Source organism: Giraffa tippelskirchi, chromosome 10 (genome assembly GCF_054371585.1).
Source record: "Giraffa tippelskirchi isolate mGirTip1 chromosome 10, T2T-mGirTip1v1.2.pri, whole genome shotgun sequence".
NCBI lineage: Eukaryota > Metazoa > Chordata > Mammalia > Artiodactyla > Giraffidae > Giraffa > Giraffa tippelskirchi.
Window position 1 is genome coordinate 125,989,335 of NC_137284.1, and position 20,673 is coordinate 126,010,007.

Consider the following 20,673-nt stretch of genomic DNA (forward strand, 5'->3'; position numbering starts at 1 on the left):
GTAAAGTTGAATTTAAATTAGTATAACAAGCTTCTAAAAAAAGAAAAAAAAGTGGATGGAGTTGGGGAATGAAGCCATGCCAGGTGTCATTAAAGAGGCATCTGTTTACTACCACCCACTTTCATGAGTGCAGGATGATTCATATGCTTTTTGTGAAGAGAATATCTATTGTTGTGGCAAAATGAAATGTATTTTGTTACTTGCATGCAATATTTATCTATCTGTTAAATCAGAAAAAAAGTTGTCTTCATCACTTTACCATATTTTACTTTTTCAATTTCCTCTTAGTAATGTTTTTTCAATGTTTTTTAGGGTGAGACCACTGAATTTCTCATTTCTCACAACAAAGAGTCATTAGAATTATGCTGATGAGTTTTTCTCATAAAATTGCATCCTCATTTTCATAGGTGACCAATTTTCACTCTCTTACCCCTAACCATTGGGCAGGTTTTGATACCTGTAAGGACAGAGGGCCATTGCACTCTTCTAGCTATTTCTCATAATTTGCTGGTTCCTATTTTAAATGTCTCTTAAAGTATATACATATAATATATATATATATATATATACACACACACACAATATAATATGTGTGTCAATAATATATATAAAATAAATATGCAGAGTATAATTTATGATATGGGCTTCCCTTGTGGCTCAGATGGTAAAGAATCCACCTACAGTGTAGGAGACAAGAATTCATTCCCTCAGTTAGGAAGATCCCCTGGAGAAGGAAATGGCTACACTGGTATTCTTGCCTGGATAATTCCATGGACAGAGAAGCCTGGTGGGCTACAGTCCCTGCGGACACAAAGAGTTGGACACAATTGAGTGTTTAACACTTTCACTTCACTTTCAATATATGATATATATACTATATATACATCTGATCCTTCAAATTTGGTCACAGGACAATGTTAATTTATTACTAAAAATAAACCAGGACTTCCCTGGTGGTCCAGTGGCTAAGACACCATGATCCCAATGCAGGAGGCCTGGGTTCGACCCCTGCTCAGGCAACTAGATCCCACATGCTGCAATGAAGATCAAAGATCCCATGTTCTGCAACTAAGACCTGATGTAGTCAAATTAAAAAAAAATTAAAATAAAGTGCCAAAAGATCTCACTAATATAATGATTTTCCAACTATCCTGTTCTAAGCTCAAGAAATCAAAATTCATGCCAATAATACAAATTTTGGAATTGTTAATTGCGAAGCTATAAGTACGGCCTTGTTAGGAATATGTTTCTCGTCATGCCAGATGAATTCACTCGTATATATTGTGTACGATTATTAAATCACGTAGAAGTTGGCATAGTGATACTTACATTGAAGAACAATGGAGATATTTAGTCACAAAACAATAAATTCATCAACTCAGAATTAAAAAATAACCTGTTTAATGTCTCTAAAAATTTGGGGGGCATTTCTAGCAATGTATGTGGTACCAAGATTCAGTTTCTGAGAAGGGTACTTTCTTAGTTCTTTCTGATTCCTCTAGATTAGGATGGCAGGAACAAGTTTAAATGTGTAAAACCATCGACATTATCTCCATTTCTACTATGTTATCCCCATGTGAGCTGAGGGGGAGCAGAAACTCTTGCTAATATTTTAAAATGTATATACTTTTGTGATCTCAAAAATTCAGAATGAGTTCTTAGAATTTTGAGTAGCATTCCATCTCTCTCCCTTCTGTGTTCATATAAGCAATTTGTATACCACTTTTTTTTTTTTTTTAGTAAGAGACTTTTATTTTATTTTTGGCTATGTGCATGGTTTATGGGATGTTATTTCCCCAGCCAGGGACTGAACTGGCACTCCTGGCAATGAAAGTGCGGGTTCCTCAACACTGAACTGAGAACAAATTCTCTGTGCATCACCTTTTAAACATAAATGATTTAAGTATCTTTCTACTTAAGGGTATCACCTTTTAATATTACAAAACTTTCTCTTGTAACCAATTATATTGAGAAGATCCTCACATTAAAATCAGTTTCAACTTGCAATGAAATCCTCAAATTCTCTGAATTTGAAACAGATTTTTGTTTCTCTAGCTGTACATATCACTACATCTCTTCCTTTTGGTGGAATGGGAGAGCTTGCTAATATCACCTGCAGGTTTACTGAGGTAGATAGAAATGTTTTTATTCTAGAGCATCATAAGAAATGAAAAATAGTTTAATGAACCCCACAGGTAAAACCCTTGTGGCTCTGCTTTTTGATTAAACAAAGTACAACATTTTGTGCTGTCCTGTCCTCAGCCATGTAGTCATGTTACAGAGGCAAGTTAGACATCACTTAGCCTTCTGTTGCTGATAATATGGAGAAAACAAGGTAGTCAGCTTACTTGGTTATTAATAGTGTGAGCAGTGGACTGAAAAATCATCAAACTGGCCCTCTCTGCATGCTGTGGTGACCATGGGTTTCAAAACCCTGCTGGTCAAGAGTGAGAGAGGCAGGGCTTGCCTGGTATTCGGTATGTACCTGGAGCTCTGCCAAGCATTTAACATCCTTTATTGCTTTTACTCCTGACAACAACCCTGAAGTGTTAGTACAGTGGTTTAAAAAATTGAAGAAAGTTAAGTAAAATAGACAAATGTTGTTTTCATCAGATATGGTAATACTGGATGGCATTATGCTTAAAAGCATAAAAAAAAAGCATTTCCATATAAAACTTCAATATACTAAATAGACCTTACTTTGGAGCAGTGGATAAAACATATAGAGGTGGGGAGAGCATGATGTGTATGAAATGACAACTATATGGCAGGCATGGTAGAAGGCACTTAGACATGTGATGCTGCAAGCAGCTTCCATCAGAGGACAGCAATGCCTTCCACTGCCAGGAAAAGAAAACTTAACTGAGTGAGATTAGGGTCCCTGCCTGGGGTTGCAGAGCTGCTTGGGGATGAAGTCTAATTTGAAAGCCTGTGCTCTTTACCATGGACTGCCTTCCAAATGAATACACAGATACTTGCACGTTTTATCTCTATCACTCTGCGACTGGACTACTGTGAATATCTATTGACAAGTGTTAGATCAGGGGTGTGTAGTGTTTTTCTTTGTGTGTCTGTGTGCTGCTTGATTGATGCCATATATTAGTAAGTATAAATCATATCACATCTTGACTTTACTGGCACATTCTGAAGTCTGTACCTTATGACAACTTCTTGGCATCTAATGTGTATTGTTATTTTTACAAGGTGGACTGTGTTAGGTGGTGAGGTGAATAGCAGTTTGGAGCAATGTTCTATGGCTAATGCATTGTATTGCATTGGATCATATGAAGGCTTACTTCTGTACATTTGAACTTGAACCTGGCTCCTCTCACTGTTCTGAATTGTGACTTTTCCATCGCTGGCTATCTCTGATTGATGATATGATGCTTATATCTCTAAGAAGAATGCATCATGTCAACATCTCATGGGCCAACAAGAAAGTTGGGTGCATTATTGGGGCATATGGTGTAGTAAATAGTACAATGAACAAATTGGGAAGTTGACTGAGTCTCATATGTGAATTTGATATTTTCCCCTCTCTGAGAATGTTCTGCTTAACCATAAAGATTGCTTGCAGAAAAAGCTGATGTTGCTCTAGGGATGCTAAGTCAAAATTCACCACTTCCTCTCTTTCATTGCCCACGACCCAAATCAAGTTTAATTTTCACCTTTTATTTGGAAAAACTGAGACATAAATAGCTTCTACTTTCATCTCTGACTTTTCACTAAAAACTACTAAAAGGAGAGCCATCATCAACATCCCAGTGTATAGTCTTTCTGATGCTGGATTTGGCTGATGATTTATCAAATAAATAACATTTCCTCAATTACACAATCCCCATAATTTTTACATTTTTTAATATTTGTAAAATCAGGCTGCCCCTAACAATTGATACATTTGTTTAATGTGGTAATATTTTCTTCCATTACAAAAAAGCTGTTATTAAACTGAGGGTGTAACTTAAGATCAGTAGTTTCTCAGACTCACAGTACAGAATTACCTTTTAAATAAATGGTCCTTAATTTTGCATATAGGTTGGGAAGATCCCCTGGAGAAGTGAAATGCTACTCGCTCCAGTATTCTGGCCTGGAGAATTCCATGGACTGTAAAGTCCATGGGGTCACAAAGAGTCGGACACGACTGAGCAACTTTCACTTTCATTTAAGACTTGGGCTTCCCTGATGGCTCAGTAGTAAAGAATCCGCCTGCCAAGCAGAAGACACAGCTTCGATTTCTGGGTTGGGAAGATCCCCTGGAGAAGGAGATAGCAACTCATTCCAGTATTCTTGCCTGGAGAACTTGTTGGACAGAGAAGCCTGGCGTGCTCCCAGTCCATGGAGTCGCAAAGATTCTAACATGACTGAGCGACTAAACAGCAGCAGCATAGCTCTTAACAGTTTCCAGTGTGTGAGGGTTTGTGTATCATCAAGAGAAATTTCTGAGGTTGATAGGAAAAGAATTACAGTTCCCCTTTGTAGATGGGGCAATACAGTTTCTGGATTTGTGACAAATCTATGGAGCATCCAGAAAATGAACCTGGGTCTTTGAACTTCAGAAGGTGAGGTAGAAGCCGGAGGATGGACACGGATTTGTGGCTCACATCTCAGGTCGGCCACTTACTAAAGGCATCATCCCAGGGAGCTGCCTGAACTCTCCCAAGAGTTTGCTCATCTGCACAGCTGGGATCATCAAACCTGTGGTGAAGTGCTCCCATGGGACCACACATGACACCTGCTCCACGGTGAAGCCGCAGTGTGTGGGGAGCTAAGAGTTCCATTTTGCTTTTCTAGAAATCACCTAGCCTAAAGGAGCCTTCAGCTAAAACCTAGCACCGCTCTAAGACGTAAGATGGCTGAAGAGCTTTGCATACTGAAATGAATCCCATGAACATTAGTCAGTGATACTATTTTGCCATTAAGTTTACATTAATTGGAATGTAAACTATGTTCTTGAAACAAAGCTTGGAAAAGTCAGACTAGCTCTGAGGGAACTTGGAGTCTTATAACTTATTGCCTTTCTAGAATCACAGCTGTTAATTAGGTTGCTCCCTTAGTTAATTGGCTCCTTTTTTATTCCTTAGCCAGAAAGATTGCCCAACTGTCTTACTCTAGGAGTCTACACAAGAAAACATTTCCCTATTTCCAGGAAGATGTAATACTCATGAAAGAAGAATTTCTTTCAAAAAATGTAGTGACCAGAGTGGGGGAAAATAGTGTCAGCACTGTAATCCAAATCATTGCTTTAGATGAGAGAGACCTTGTCTCTCAGGTTTAGTCTTCAGAGGGAATCCCCCAAACTGGATTCTTCCTCCTGTTTCTGTCCATCTGTCCATCCCTTTAGTTGCACAGGACAAGCTGCCCTGCTGAGTTCTGCTCTGGGACGAAGGTATAAAGATTTCTGAAGGTGCTTCATCTTCCAGCTCTTTAACTCGGCTAGCTCTTTGGAAATGATGACACTAATGGGATTAACCTTTTCATTTCAGAAATGGGGGCGGTAAGGAGGGAGCCAGAGAGGGAGAGAGGAGCTGACCCTTGGCCAGGCAGCAAGGGCTGGCCTGAACAGTTTGCTGTCACAATGAGGGACGGATCGGAGCTTCTGCTGGTGGCACTGACTGCCTCAGAGACCTGATTAGGTCCCATGTGTCAGCAGCTGAGCCACTGCAAAAGCAAGACCTTCATCAAATCCATTTCCCTGGATCACTGCGGGCCATTGGGGCTCGTTAGTGCCATTTCCCATGAAGGGTACCTCCCTTCTCAGAATGGTGAGGAACCCTTCATCCTACCCCTGCCCAGTCACAGCAGGTGCCAAAGCTCCAGCCAGTGCACCGCAGCGGGAGGCCTGGGGGCCGCCACCTATTTGTCTGTCTGCCCAGGGTGCTCGGATTGCAACCCCTGGGAGTTCTCAGCAGCGTGGGATCCCTTCTTTCTGCAAAATGTACAATTCAGGTGTGTGCACTCAAAACAGCAGCACAGAAATCACCGCAAAGCCTCCCACTCCTAACTGTGACAGAGCAGAACCTTCCTGGAGGTGGCTCCTTTTTGATTAAAGTCATTATTCAAAGGGCTTCCTAGGTGTTGCTCCTAGTAAAGAATCCGCCTGCCAATGCAGGAGACAAAAGAGACACTGGTTCTATCCCTGGGTTGGGAAGATCCCCTGGAGAAGGAAATGGAAACTTACTTCAGTACTCTTGCCTGGAAAATTGTGTGGATAGAGGAGCCTGGCGGGCTACAGTACCTGGGGCCACAAAGAGTCTGAGGCAACTGAGCACTATTATTTAAAAACGTGGATAGGGATGCAAGTAAGTTACTTCCTGCACCATTTTCCAAACTGTAAATTCGAAGTTGAAGGCGGGCGGACAGGGAATTTGGGGAAAGCAGGGTTAAAGAAATTAAAGGGATTTTTGGCTCATCTGCTGGGTGGGGCAGGGCCCCTGCCGGGCCTCATGTGTATTCATCAACTGCAGCACCTCCCACATCTCCTCAGAGAACCCCCTTTTGTGAGGAGTGTTGAGGGGCACACTTAAGGAAGCACTGCTTTAATGCAATGGCCTCTCCTGAAATGAGGAAATAGAGCTCTTAACTGGGCTCAAAGGGGAAATTTGATATGTTAGTGGAAAGATTGAGGTGGTTTATTGTGGTTATTGTTTTATCTTTATTACTCGGATGAAGCCAGGGTAAAATTCGTATAATGTTACTAACCCCATAAACATAGATTTCCCAGTCCCTAGAATGAGCTGTTATTCTATTAACCAATGCTATTTTATATGTATTTCACTGAATGTGATTGAATTTTTATACCTTAAAAAAAACTCTATATAATGATATTTGCAAATGAGAAAATAAAATCTTTTTTAAATTGATGTATAGTTGCTCACAATACTCTAAGTTCCAGGTGAAAAACACAGTGATTGGATATGAGAAAATAAAATGTTTTTTTCCACATCATTTTGAGTTTTGATTTAGAAAACATGGCCAAACTCACTGGTTGAATGTATTACATGTGTCTATTGCTCTGTTTATAATATTTGGGGGCAGGGGTATATACAGATGCCTACTTGGAATTTTTAGATACTGACTGAATTTTTAAAAAATGTGTTTGATTCTGATTTGTGCAAAGTTTCTAAATAATATATTCTATTTGTTGTATTAAGATGGTATTCTGTAATGATTTTGTAGCTTTAAAAAAATTAATATTTTGTAGTAAAAATGCAAAATTTGCATGAAAGGAATCACCGTTTTTATCATAGTAATCACCAGGGGAAGGCAAGGAGAGGAATGGGAGGAGTTTTAAGGCCTTAGCTGTATCAGGGATGTTTAATTTCTTTTAAAAATAAGCAAAAGAACTTAAGCTTGTATGTAAAAAGGTTACTATCTGGGTGGCTTATCAAGAATGTCTTTTGTACTATTTTTTATGTGAAAAATCTTTTCTTTTTCTCTAGATTTGATGTGTTTCATTATAAAAAATGAAATACAGAACTTGATGTGAAATTCCTAAATTCCCACTCAACTGGTTTTAGCTGGATTCATCGAACACATCTCACTGACTCTAGTCCCATTGTTAAAGTAAACTTACCATCAATTTGTTCCTTTGTGTAAAGTTTAAAATTAGTTTTACAACATGGGCAGCTGTGGCTTTGTTATTTGTCCTACACAGACAGACCTAATCAAACCCACAGAGGGCCTCAAAAGACATGTATAAGTTCATTATATCTCAATCCTTTGGCTAAGATTTGCATTTATTATAACTTTATATTCATTCATGTAGTGATTCTAAAAGATGCTCCTTTCTAATTAAATTATGTGTTGAATGACTTTAATTTTATTTCTTTTCTTTTTTTTTTTTGACCGTGTGGATTGAGGGATCTTAATTCCCCGACCAGGGATTGAACCCTGGCCCTGGCAGTAAAAGTACTGAGTCCTAACCACTGGACAGCCAGGAAATTCCCATAGGTATTGAATGATTTTAGCAACTCATAGTTCAGCGTCAATTGCTGCTTTTTCATCCTAAAAACAACAGCTACAGCACTAACTTATGGATCAATGAATACAATTTATTAAATGCTTAAGACTTAGCAGGCACTGTGTTCAGCAGTCTCCTTGCTGTTATCACGTCTAACCCCAGCACAAAAGAATGTGAGAAGTCTTACCACTCCTACTTTGCAGATGAGCAAACAGAGGCCCAGGAAGGTTCTAGACCTTATCCAAGGCCACAGGGCTAGAAATGTGGTCCCATCAGACCTGTGTCCTTCAAAGTCAATGTTCTTAGGTACTCTCTTTCCTTCTAGAGATTCCATGGAGCTTTACTATTATTATAATTCAGAGGGCTAGCCCAACGTCAGCATCACGTTTCTTCACTCCAAGACATGTACTTCTCACCACTTTAGAAAGCTATGATATTGAAATGTCCTTCCAGTTGTTACCAGTGGTGGTCCTGCCTCTTCATCCACCCCCTCCAGCCCAGGCTACTGTTAGGATCAGCAGATTGTTTTTGTTTAATTATGGCCTTGGGGTCACTTAGGAAGCACCCCCTACTACAGCACATCCTTCCTTCTCGCCAAACCAGCTCTGCTCAGCCATCGTGTATTCATAGGATGCTGAGTGTATTCTCAGTTAACCTGAATGGGTAAGTCCTTTAAATTTTTCTTCTTTATATAAATAAAAGAGTAATATTGTTTAGTTGATTTTTTTTCACTTGACTGGCTCTTTAAAGACGGAAGGGAGACTTTTTGACTTGCCTTGCTGCCACTTAAGAAAATTTCACAGTGGTCGAGAACTAATTTCATCAGGAAACATTCTAAGCTTCAGTTAAAATGTAAAATGCTTTCTTTAGCCCCAGGATAAAATAAAATTTCATTTGCTTTTACTTTTCTGCAATAATGCCAATAAGGAGATATTGCCGGGGGCCTGAGGGAAACCAATTCTATAGCTGAACAAATCGATGGTAAATCTACTTGCCAAATCCTGAACAGACCCACTGAATAAGTGTTAGGAACACACACACACACACACACACACACACACACATATCCCTATTGAACTATCCAGAGTAGGGATGACATTTCTCTAAAGGAAATTAATGTCCTACTATTAAGATTTTCACATTCTCAAACTCCTCAGACACTGCAGAATTATGAACCAGTGCACAGTTATAAACCAAAAACACTGCCCCTTGATTAACCCTAATAGGTAGCATTTATTGAATGATGGTATTACTGAATGATCATTATGTGCCTGACCCTGTTCTAAGCCCTTTAGTTCTAGAAGCTGGTGCCATAATAATCCCCATTTTTCAGATGCAGAAATTGAGGCACAGAGAGGGTAAATCAATTGCCCAAGGTCTCACAGCTGGTGAACGGCAGTCTAGTTACAGAACCTGTTCTCTTTGCCTGAGCACTGCACTGCCTCTGCTGCATATCTGAACCAAAGAAACATTCCAGAAAATGTTAGACAAACTCGAAATGATGATGAACATTATGATAATCATTTATTGAGTCTTCAATGGCATACTGAGGTGCTATAGTAGGTTTTTTTTTCACACACATCTCATATAACTTCATAATCTTGGGGCTTAGTTTTGATTATTTTCATTTTAAAATAAAACTGAGGCCAGAGAGAGATCAGGTAATTTGCCTAGGGTCACAGAGCTAGTTATTGACTGACTTTGGACTCAAATGAGCCTATAGCTAGCATTCTTTCTATTGCCTACCTTCCCCACCTGCGTGGAAACAGAAGGAACCAAAATGTTCTTCTCAGCACTGTGACAGCCATTGTCAATTTCATTATCACTAATTATCATCAAGACACTTGGTACCTTCCCACCTCACAGTGAAGTTGTGTGTGATATAATTTAAAATATGTTAACATCCTTGGGTAAGCTATGTGCTTTGTGAATTTAGAATGTAGTAGTTTTTTTAGGGACTTCCCTCATGTTCCAATGGCTAAGACTCTGCATTCCCAATGCAGGGGGCCTGGGTTTGATCCCTGGTCAAAGTATTAGATCCTATATGCTGCAACGGAAAATCCCCTGTGCCATAACTAAGAGCTGGAGCAGCCAAATGAATAAACGAATTAATTAATTAAAAAATGTAAAGAAAAGAATGACGTATTTTGTTAGAATTATTCACTCTTTGGACCAGTGTCTGACTTCTGAGTTAACTGCTAGTGAATGGCGGGATTAGAAGGGTATGAAATGTCTGAGGTTTTCCCTCCATATTTGTTTCAAAACTACTACTTGGAAAAAAAAAACTGTAAAAAATCCTTAACTATATTGAGATGTCCTTTAAATTTACTGAGATTCGGTAAATGAAAACACAGTCCGATTCCAAGCCTGGGAAGCAAAACTGCAAGTCTCAGGTGGTAGGATGTCTTCCTGTTGAGTCTAAGCCTAGAGACTGAAAGATCTGGGAAATGTCTCCCTGTGTGGGCATCTGTCCAGCCAAAGAGGCAGACTTAGGACCTCCTGCTCTCTGAGCTGGAGCCAGTGACCCAGGCTGCCTCACAGGAGTTGCGTTAGAATTCACAGGATGAGGCTCCAGTTGAGGAAAGTTAAATCATTACCCCCACGTCAAAAGACAAAAAAGAGGTGGAGCCTAAACCCACTCTCAGGCAAGTAGGTCTGAATTCAGCCAGGACTCTAAACTACTGTGTAATCCCACATTGGCTTCCAGGGAACCAAGAGAATCTCAGCAGTGGGGATCAAGGATTAGAGCATTTCTGATAACACAAGGTCCCTGCGTGACTCAACAGACCTACTGTAGCAAATTATCAGTGGAGTGAAACATGCTTTTCTAACTTAGTTTAGATTTCAATGTTATGACTTCCATGTGAACTTTCAAATTTAAAAAATAGTTGATGTCAAGAACTCAAATGAAGGAATCTTTAAATATATTTAGAGTTTTCTCTCTGTATCTTTTCGGCAAAAGCTCCATAGAGATTTTTAAGGAGCTGAAAATGGGCCACATGCTGTAATCCTAGTTAACACGGCAGTCTGAGCATGGCAATTGCAATCACCTGATTCCAAAGTAGTCTTATCTTCTGTACCACAGTAACACAAGCCAAAGGAGTATACACACACACAACCAATAATATTTGCCTTTTTGGGAGTATAATTTGACTTCTTCATGAAGCTCAACCAAGTATCTTGATGCCAAGAGATGCAGGACATGCACCTTTTTCTGGGGAGATGATGGTGTTTAAGTTACAAAGATTAAAAAAGGCACAGTGCTGCATCAATGTGGCCAATTCCACTACTTTGGAAATGAGAGCATCTTGGTCTTTTCTTGCACATGGAGGAGGACATGATGACATTGGGACATGTCCAAAACCCTCAGGCAAGACTTCACAAGTGGGCATAATTGATTTCTCTGTAAGTTGTTTTGTTTTGTTTTTTAACTTTAGAAGGTTTGTGTACCACGTCAAATCACCTATCCTAACACAATTTCTAAGATAGAAAATTATGGTTAAAATAAACTTTTATTCAATATATGCAGAGTGTCAATCAAGCTTCAACTTTGAATTCCATTTCCTTAGGAGTACTTATGGGTTGGGAGAGCCATCCCTGGGATGAGAGCTGGCAAAGGCTACAAAAAGCAAACGTCATAACTCGAGTCCCTGAGAAGGAGGCAGGTTTGTAGCGGGCAAAAAAGATCAGCCATTACATCATCAGAAGAACAAGCTCCTAATAATTCCTTCTAAACACTAAAGCATTTTCTCCAGCACAAATATTCAAGAGGAGGAGCATAGTAGTATATTTTACTTGGGCATGGGGGCAAGAGAAATCAGAGGCAAATACAAGATAGTGGTTATGGTGTCTATCTTGGACTTGTAAAATTTACATTTCAAGAGTCAGTTGCCTGGCAGAAAAGAATCAAGGTGTTCTATCTTGGGCTCAACTGTAGGAAACAGCTTCCAGGATGGACCTGATCTGAGTATGAGTTATAGATATTATAACCAACTTTTCCTCCACACTAATACCCCATCCCTCCAGAAATCTTAATAGGCTTTTGAGAGCCTCCATTTAGAGCTGGCTGCATAAAATGATCCTGTGATGAAAAGGGATTGGAACAAGGGTTAAAGCCGACATTGAAAGGTGACTGTGGAGGGCATGGTGTTCATACATCCCTCCTTTAATATGTGTGGTGTGCACCTGTGATAAGATGATTCATTACCTAGGGCCGCTCTTTGACAAGCTCCATCGTTCAGGCCTTGGGGTTCTGACGGGACAATCCTGCACCTGCCCAGGAAATATAACAAGGTCAGCTCCCCGCCCCCCACCTCGGGACGTGGTTGGAGACAGTTTAGTTTATAATGCATCTCTGTTTACTCTTTATGTAAAATAAAGCAAGGTTCAAGACATCACAATTCCTGTTCCCCCAGAGCAGGCCAAGCAGAGAGTAGTAACCTTGCTGTTGGGAAAATAACCCTGGGAGAATAAAATATCAGCAAGGATGCAAAGCTGCTTCTCTCTTGCATTTCATCATCAGACACAGGAATGTTTGAGAACCAGATGCCCTACGCAGCGAGGCCAGGCTCTGTGTCAGGCCTCTGAATGAGAGGGCACGCCTGACACCATCAGCTTCACTCTCTTCTGCATGCAGCTTTCAGGTTTATCGGGGTCTTGAAGAGGGACAACTTCCATCTGAAGTTCTGTCAGAGTCTTGGTGGCCACAATGCAGGCCCATGTGCAGTGGGAGGGAACAGACGTGCCTGCTGGTGACATGAGGAAGGTTTACTGGCCCTGGCAGGTTGAAGTAAATCGACAAGCACACAAGAAACCACTAAGCTCTTGGGAGAATCAGCAAGAGGCTGGGCACATGCATCGAATGACAGTTGGCTTTATTCTAATTCACACCTTTTCTTTGTTTCCTTTACAGAACATCTTGAATTGTTTTCCATCACCTCCCCATACATCCAGAAATTAACTTTCTTTTCTTTTATAATTTTAAAAAATTTTATTTTTTGGCTGCACAGTATACCGTATGGGACCTTAGTTTCCCATCCAGGGATTGAACCCTTGCTCCCTGAAGTGGAAGCATGGAGTCTTAACCACTGGACCACCAGCGAGATCCCCCAGAAAATGGCTTTCTTAAGGCTAATTAGAAATCTTAGAGCAATTAGGGAAGGAAACTTACCAGTTTCCTCCAATACCCAAGTTTCCAAAAAATTAAAAAATTAAAAACAAAACAGAAATCTTACTTGTAAAATGTAACTGATATTTTCTTAGCAAGAGTCTTTCAGTCCTGAAAAGTAATTTCTTTAATTAAGGTCATAACACGAGTCATCGTACAGAAATAAAACCCATATAAAACTTAGTAGACATTCTAGGGGAAGGAAAAAAAACAATCTTGTGTATAAAATAGAGAAACACCTCCCAAGCATTCTCTTCTTCTTGACATTGCTGGTCAACATTATTTATTTGCCATGAATGACTGTGGTTACATATCACTGTCATGCAAAAGAAATTCATTTCTTTTCCAAGTTCAAGCTGCCATACAAATTCACTCTTGTTCCCACTCCCACTCACCTGTCCTTGTGCATTAGTAACTAGTTGACCCGTGACCCCCTGCAGACTGGAGAGGGTATTGCCAAAGGCCTGTGAACTTGCTATGGAGCCCATGGCTGCTGCTGCTGCAGCCGCTGCAGCCTGACTTGCTAGTGGATTATTAACCAGCTGCAAAGAGAGAAAAGATCAGGGTGAAACCACCACACATAGGCACAGCACAATGGAAACAACATTCACGTTGGGAAGGAGGTTCTCACTCCAAATGGCTCATGCAAAGTCCGGGAACCCAGCGAGGGGGCCTGGGGAACGTTCCCTCTGAAGCTGCAGAGTTTGGAGAGGTTGGAAATGAGGCTGGAAGGGAAATATTCTCCATCAATGCTGGGCTGCTTAATGGAGCCTGAGTTTGGGAGGAGCCCCAGGAGGGAGAGAGGTGAGCCCCAGGAGGAAGAGAGGTGGGCCCCAGGGGTGAGATAGGTCCTTAGGATCTCCCCAGGTGGAGAAATAATTTTGGAGAAGTCCTTGGGTTTTGTTTGCTAGGCTAAATAAAACATTGAGAAAATGTCTACTTTGCTTGAGGCAACCAGACCAAATGTGGGATTAAAATAGGATGGGAGTAGGTGTGAAGGAGGGGAATAGACTTTAGGGATTTCTGCAAAGGAATTTATCATTTTCATTTGTGAATTGCAATTTCACATCCGGTAAAGAAGATGCCTCAGTCCACTTCTTTCTCCAAAGGAGAAGGAAACCAAAGTCTGGAGGTACAGACTCCTCTAGCCTCTGTGCTCTCTGAGGGTGAGTCTAGAGCTGGGACTTTTGGGGGGCCTCACTCGAACCATGGGATTCAAGGTCAAGGAGGAAGATCCCTTGGTGAATGGTCAGGGTGACACTGGCTTGCTGTTTGAGCTCATACATGGCCTCGGCCTCTTTCCTGGGATAAGAGTGAGCTAGGGAGGAAAATTTGATGGGGCTGGTGGTGGGGGGAGTTGCCCAAGGAGGAGGTTATGGCTGCCAAATTTTGTTTTTCCATAGAGGCCAATTCAATATTCTTTATCCTGGCAATTTTCCACGTCACAGGTTTTCAGGCCTTCTGACCATGAGGCAGAAGTGTAGCTTGAACTAAAATCTGCATTTAGGTTAATGACTAGATATAAATGCAAGAAACATTTAAACTATTTTCACAGTATTGGTTTTGATACATGAATTTCATTTGTATTTATTCTAGGGTGTTATTTTTCCCATATAGTTCCTCTCAAGTACAACAATTGTTGTGTATAATAATGCATTTTCCATCACCAGTTCCTGCATCCATGAAATTCCTGCATTTAGCAGAAACCTGCCAAGACTAAGACTTGGTGGAAAAAAATTAATGCCATACTTAATGCTAGTCCTGGAAGTTCTTTTAAAGATGACTTTTTTTTTTTAAACTTTCTTCTTTACTTACTCTTTTTCTCTTTCTTTTCCTTTCCCCAGCCTCCTTTCCCTCAAAACAGATTTTATGACTTAATTCCTTTGGAAATTTGCCTAGCATTTACATCATCTGATGAGGATGGAAATACTAATTGTCAGAGGAAATGTCAAAAGGGAGAGGAATTTAATAATTCTTCCCCCTCCATTAATGTGATACCCTTATCTTATTGGTTTCTTTATTCTTTTATAACCAAATTTCACAGCACTAGTTCTACAGTAATTCGATTGACCCAGCAGGTTTTGTTAGAAATGAGAATCCATTTCAGCTCATTACATTATGTGTCTTTTGCCTTTATGTCTCTCCTCAAAGATAATAATGATTTTCTTTTTAAGGAGAAAAAAAATTCTCCTTCATCAGCCTAAAAAGAAACCTTGTCTTATCCCAGATTACCACCATGGGATTTAAGATTCAGATTGGCCTTGATCTTGGTTTTCTGAATATATTTGTATAGTGTATATGAGACAAGTAATGGTATATGTTGAATGGAAATTCTTCTTTTTGGCTTGACTCCCTGAAGTCAAAGAGTTTATAGTGTGTTCTTTTTTTCACTTCCAAAGTGAGAAGACCCCTTGAGGAATACCTTCCCTAAATGACCAGGATGCACACTGCTCAGTGGTACACAATTCTCGGGTCATCTGCCAGTTGCTATGTTCACATTTATTTTCACACAGGACAAGTTGAAATCATAATTTCAAGGAGGTCTCAAAATAAGTTTCTTAATCTTAAAGAAAGATTAAATTATGTGCAATTTGGTTTTAATGCTGAATATGCAATTTTGTCCATGAATTTTGAGTGAAACATTTAAATCAGTACCTACAGAATGCTTTCTGAAAAAGATAGTGCTTCCCATTTAATGACAAGAACATATTTTTAAAAATTGTAAGACATTTTCCTAACATCTAGGTCAATCAAAAGTTCATATGAGAAAATTTGGAATCACTCTCTAGATATATTCAGTAGTATAGTTGGGAATTCTCAATGTTTGGGACACTAGTGTGTTATTCAGCTACATACATCCTTGTATTTGCAATAAATTCAGGCATCATATAAAGGGTGGATTGTTCTGAGCATAAAAAAAAGCACCTACTTAAAATCAGGCCCTGAACCTTTCTGTTATGGGGTCAGGAATGGGTACACTTCTGTTTTGGAAGATTTCTTCAGCAACCACAGATGTACAGGTTTTGCTTGTTTTTTGTTTATTTTCTCAATATCCTGGTCCTAGATTGAAATCCAACATGTTTCTCTTTTTGCCGCTTTTCCCTCTTAATGAAGCAAATGGAGACTCGATGGTTCTCTTACTTCCTATCCTGCATCCCTAAGTCTATGTGAGGATGTAGGGGCTATGGGGAGATGTCTTGCTGGCCCCTGGAAGTAGAGTTAGAAGTGAAGTGGGGAAATGAGTGGTATATACAGACAGCGGGTACAAGTCAATCTGTAAGCTGACAGCATTTCTGGTGGACCATTGATGTTGTTGATGGATGCAGCTTCATAAATACCTTTTGGCTTTTCTGTCTGGGACTGCCAAGGCAGGGATGTACGTACGCATTAAGATATGTGGCAGGGGTGGGGGAGGGGATAGTCAGGAAACCGTAAGTGTTCTCTTCATCACCTCCAGTCATGTCACTCTGTATTGTCCTCAGTCATGTCATATTAGCAGTATTCCTCTCAATACTTCTTCTTGATTGGGGACTCGGGGGAGATTTGGACAGTGGGGAGCCCGGGCACAATAAATGCACATAATGAGCATGTTAATATTCTGGGACCAACTGGGCATTTTGAAGTCGCTGCCAAGTATATGCCTTCAGATCTCTCACTGCCAATGTACCCAACCAGCAAAGGATGGCCCCAATGAGGTCTGACTGTGTTACATACTCATGTTTGCAACAGCCAAATTCAAAAGACAGGCTGCCTTCTGGTGTATGCTTGATTATAAATGTGGAAGCTCTCAAAGCGAGAATTTGCAGAGAGACAGCATCCTCATGTCACATCCACATGGATTCTGGGCCTTGAATATATCAAGCTATAGCTCTATGCTTCTCAGATAGTCTAAAAACCCTAGGAACACAAATTTCTTAAGACAGCCCCCTCAATGTTAGAGAATAAAATACTAGAATAATAAAAAATAATTTTGTAAGCAAGGACTTCAGACCTCACAGAGCCTGTACATCCATTTATGCAGCTGAGGGCATCCACTCTGAAACCAGACTGCCTTGGCTTGTGACTTTCAGTCAACCAGGACTCATGTTCTCTTAGGTGAAGTGGATGTAAACAGGGCACCACTTCTAATAGAGTAACGATGAAAATTAAATGGATAACAGATGCAAAAACGTTTTAGAACAATACTTGGCATATATCAAGTTCCAAAAATAATGCTAGCTATTATCCTCGCAGTTCGTGTTGTGCATCAGGATTTTAAACTAATTAATTGATCAGAATAGAACAGACCTCCACAAATATCCTTTTACTCTGGAGAGAATGTGAACACAAGTGACTGCATTCTCCATTTTTATATTTTTAACTGTTTTCTATAATTTTATTTTGCTTATTTTAAAATTTATTTTTATTTATTTATTTTTTGGCCCTGATGCACAGCATGCAAGAGCTTAGTTCCCAGACCAGGGATCAAACCGGTGCCCTGTGCAATGGTAGCAGATTCTTAACCACTGAACCACCAGAGAAGTCCCTATTTTGCTTGTTTGCAAAGAGTAGCCTGAAGAAAGCTATTAGAAGTAATGTGACTGTTAGATGAGGTGAGTTGCATGATTTAAAAGATAATGTGCTGTTTGAAAATATTTCAGACTGGAGAACATCAGGAAGTAGTTATAGCATGATGTCACCTGCTGCTCTTGGACTTGTATTTGATCATGTACAGAGAAATTTATAGAGAAAGCAGTGTTTTGATTCTGAGGACAGGCTAGGTAGGTGGCAGGCCAACAAGAGAAGACCTTTTTTGTCTGGTCTGTTGTCTCACACTCTGTTTACAACATTTGTTAGGATTCCAGAAGGACATCAATTTTGCAGTCTAATTCCTTCCTCATGTCAAAATATGGTGAATGAGTCTATTTCATAGTTGCTGATTTGATAGTGAAGGCACGCAGGAAGGTAAATTTATAAAAAACATTTCCCTTAGGATTTGCAGTGGTTGATTTCTACCTTCACATATTGATGGGGATATTGAGTACTCATCGCATAAAGAGAATAAATCCATGTTCCCAAATCTCTAGTGCTCTATGCACATCCTTGTTATCTGTGGACCCTAAATGGTGATGGAAAAAAAAGCTTTAATATAGTTTCTTCCAGGAGGACTCTTAGATGACGTCATATGTGTGACATCACATAAATGTCATCATAGATAATGTGGTGGGGTGTCCCAGTCTTGCCCCAGCTTCTCTTTCTCTGAAAGACTCACATTCTGCAGCCTGCTAAAGAATTTAGGTTTCTTGAATCTGAGCATTAGCAGCACTCTATTTTTCATGAAAATTTGCTGACTGTATTATTCTAATAATGTAAATCTTATTTACAAAAATCTGGCAGCATGAGGCAGCAATTTGGCTATAGTGTTATATTCTATGTCGATGTCTTTATATCAAGAGGAAATAATGGGTTTAGCAGGCTCAACCTTTCTTTGGAGCATAAATGCCCATGATCTATAGTTTTATCATTCTCTTCATGAGCTATGTGAATTTTATAGACTATGGATTTTGGAGCAGCTCTTTTTGCTACTAAGTTTACAATTTAAAACTCTGAAACTGTGTTGCCATTTGTTTTTAATTGAGGATGTTCATAAACACATTCATCACCATTCATTCCCCATTTAAAGCCAGACATGACTAGCAGTGGCTGCCTAGAAATAGGGTAATCGTGGCTCTTCAAGTTCATTGTTATACCTGAGGTAGGTCCTTGACTTTTCTTATGCTGTGAATCATGTTTCTTAATTCACTGGGACTCTTAACCAAATCCGTACTTCTACTTCTTACCCTCAAGTCTTCTCTTAAAGGTCAAGGAAATACCAACAGACAAATTCTGGAAGGGAAGCCATATTCATCTCAACAACCCACTTGTGTGTTTTGTCCAACTAGACCTTTCCCTTTGGTCTCATGTTTATTAATGTGTTATGAAATCCTCATAACAGTTAGAAATCAGTTTTGTGAGTTTTAATATTGAGCCAAGCTTTGCTGCTTGCACTCTGCTCATTTCCCCGGAGAGACAGTCCTAGAAGCTGACCATCCAATTCTCTGCCTACCAGAAGTTTTCGTCACCATGTCTGAGACCCCCCAGACTGGAGTGTCTGAGATTTTTTGTGATGACTCTAAGGCACTGCAACGTCCTAAAATACCTTTGAATCATCAAGGCAAAGTCATGTTGATTTCAGTCTAGTTTCGGAACAAATTATATTTTATTTTCATTTTGTGGCTACACTAAGTACAGTAACTTTCCATGAATGCTCTAGTCATTTTCCATCAACACCCAGCCATACTATCTCACAGACGAATTTTGAAAATGACCTGAAGTCTGAGGTTGAGTTTCCCAGAAACAGGATGGAGCGGGAAGGGAAGGATCCCAATTTGGTAGGGGTGTGAGTTTGCAACCTGAGGCTCGGAAGCTTGGTGTCCACCCTCCACACCAAACAGTCCCAAACCACAGCCCTAGGATGAAGGAGAGGCTTGGGAATCAAATACCTGGGTGTTGTTGGCTCTCTGCTTTTGGGGCAAAGTGGAGTCTTTGGAAGAAGGGCTGCTGGTGCTGGTTTTTGAAAGGGTCCAAGGCAGGGGAGGGCTTCCCCTGTGGCTCAGTGGTAAAGAATCTGCCTGGCAATGCAGGAGATACAAGAGACACAGGTTCCGTTCCAGGATTGGGAAGATCCCCTGGAGTAGAAGATGGGAACCCACTCCATTATTCTTCCCTGGAGAAGCCCATGGACAGAGTAGCCGGGCGGGCTACAGTCCATAGCACTGCAAAGAGTCGACACGACTGAAGCGACTGAGCATGCATGCACAATGCGGGGGCAACTCACAGAAAAGAATCCCAGGGGATTTGGGTGGAACACAGACACATTGCTACAGGGCAATTGTCACTCTCTCTTACTCACTAAAGTCTTCACCCTGCATGCAGATGTAGAGAGCGGACTCTGGACACATGGGGTGGCGGGGTGGGGGAAGGAAAGGGTGGGATGAATTGAAAGAGTAGCACTGATTGTATATACACTACCATGTGTAAAATAGATAGCTAGTGGGAAGTTGCTGTATAGCACAGGGAGCTCAGCTTGATGCTCTGTGATGCCCTAGAGGGGTGGGATGGGGCTGGGGAGGGAGGCTCAGGAGGAAGGGGATATATATGTACACATATGGTTGATTCTGCTATACTTTGTTGTACAGCAGAAATGAACAACATTGTAAAGCAATTATACTCCAATAAAAAAGTACTATTATGAACTCAAAGGGTTCAGTAGAATAAAAATGTCTTGGCTCTAAAAAAATAATAAATAAATAGTCTTCACCCTGCAAACATTTAATCAGTCCCCACTATGTTTTGGGCACAGTGTGAGGGAGATGATGTGAATGATAGATTGACATGTTCCCTATCCTCTGTGGGATTATAGTCAAAGAGAGAAAGAGGTCTGGTGGGAAGAGATGGGAAGTAGGAAAAGATGAGCTGTCCAGGGAGCAGTATCCAGATCTGAGGGAGTGGCAGTCTGGGGCAGGGT

At 40.4% G+C, this 20,673-nt stretch overlaps 1 protein-coding gene and 1 long non-coding RNA gene across 2 annotated transcripts in view; one reads left to right on the plus strand and one right to left on the minus strand.

Moving 5' to 3' along the window:
• LOC145524706 (uncharacterized) overlaps positions 1 to 5,718 on the plus strand; it is a 114,872-nt gene extending 109,154 nt beyond the window's left edge. Inside the window, exon 5 of the long non-coding RNA XR_014067774.1 lies at positions 4,036 to 5,718. This is a non-coding gene — a long non-coding RNA (uncharacterized LOC145524706). The remainder of the gene's footprint in view (positions 1 to 4,035) is intronic.
• POU6F2 (POU class 6 homeobox 2) overlaps positions 1 to 20,673 on the minus strand; it is a 496,249-nt gene that overhangs the window by 36,812 nt on the left and 438,764 nt on the right. The window contains exon 6 of the mRNA XM_081537443.1: positions 13,523 to 13,669. Within this exon, the coding sequence (XP_081393569.1) occupies positions 13,523 to 13,669 (147 nt within the window). The remainder of the gene's footprint in view (positions 1 to 13,522; positions 13,670 to 20,673) is intronic.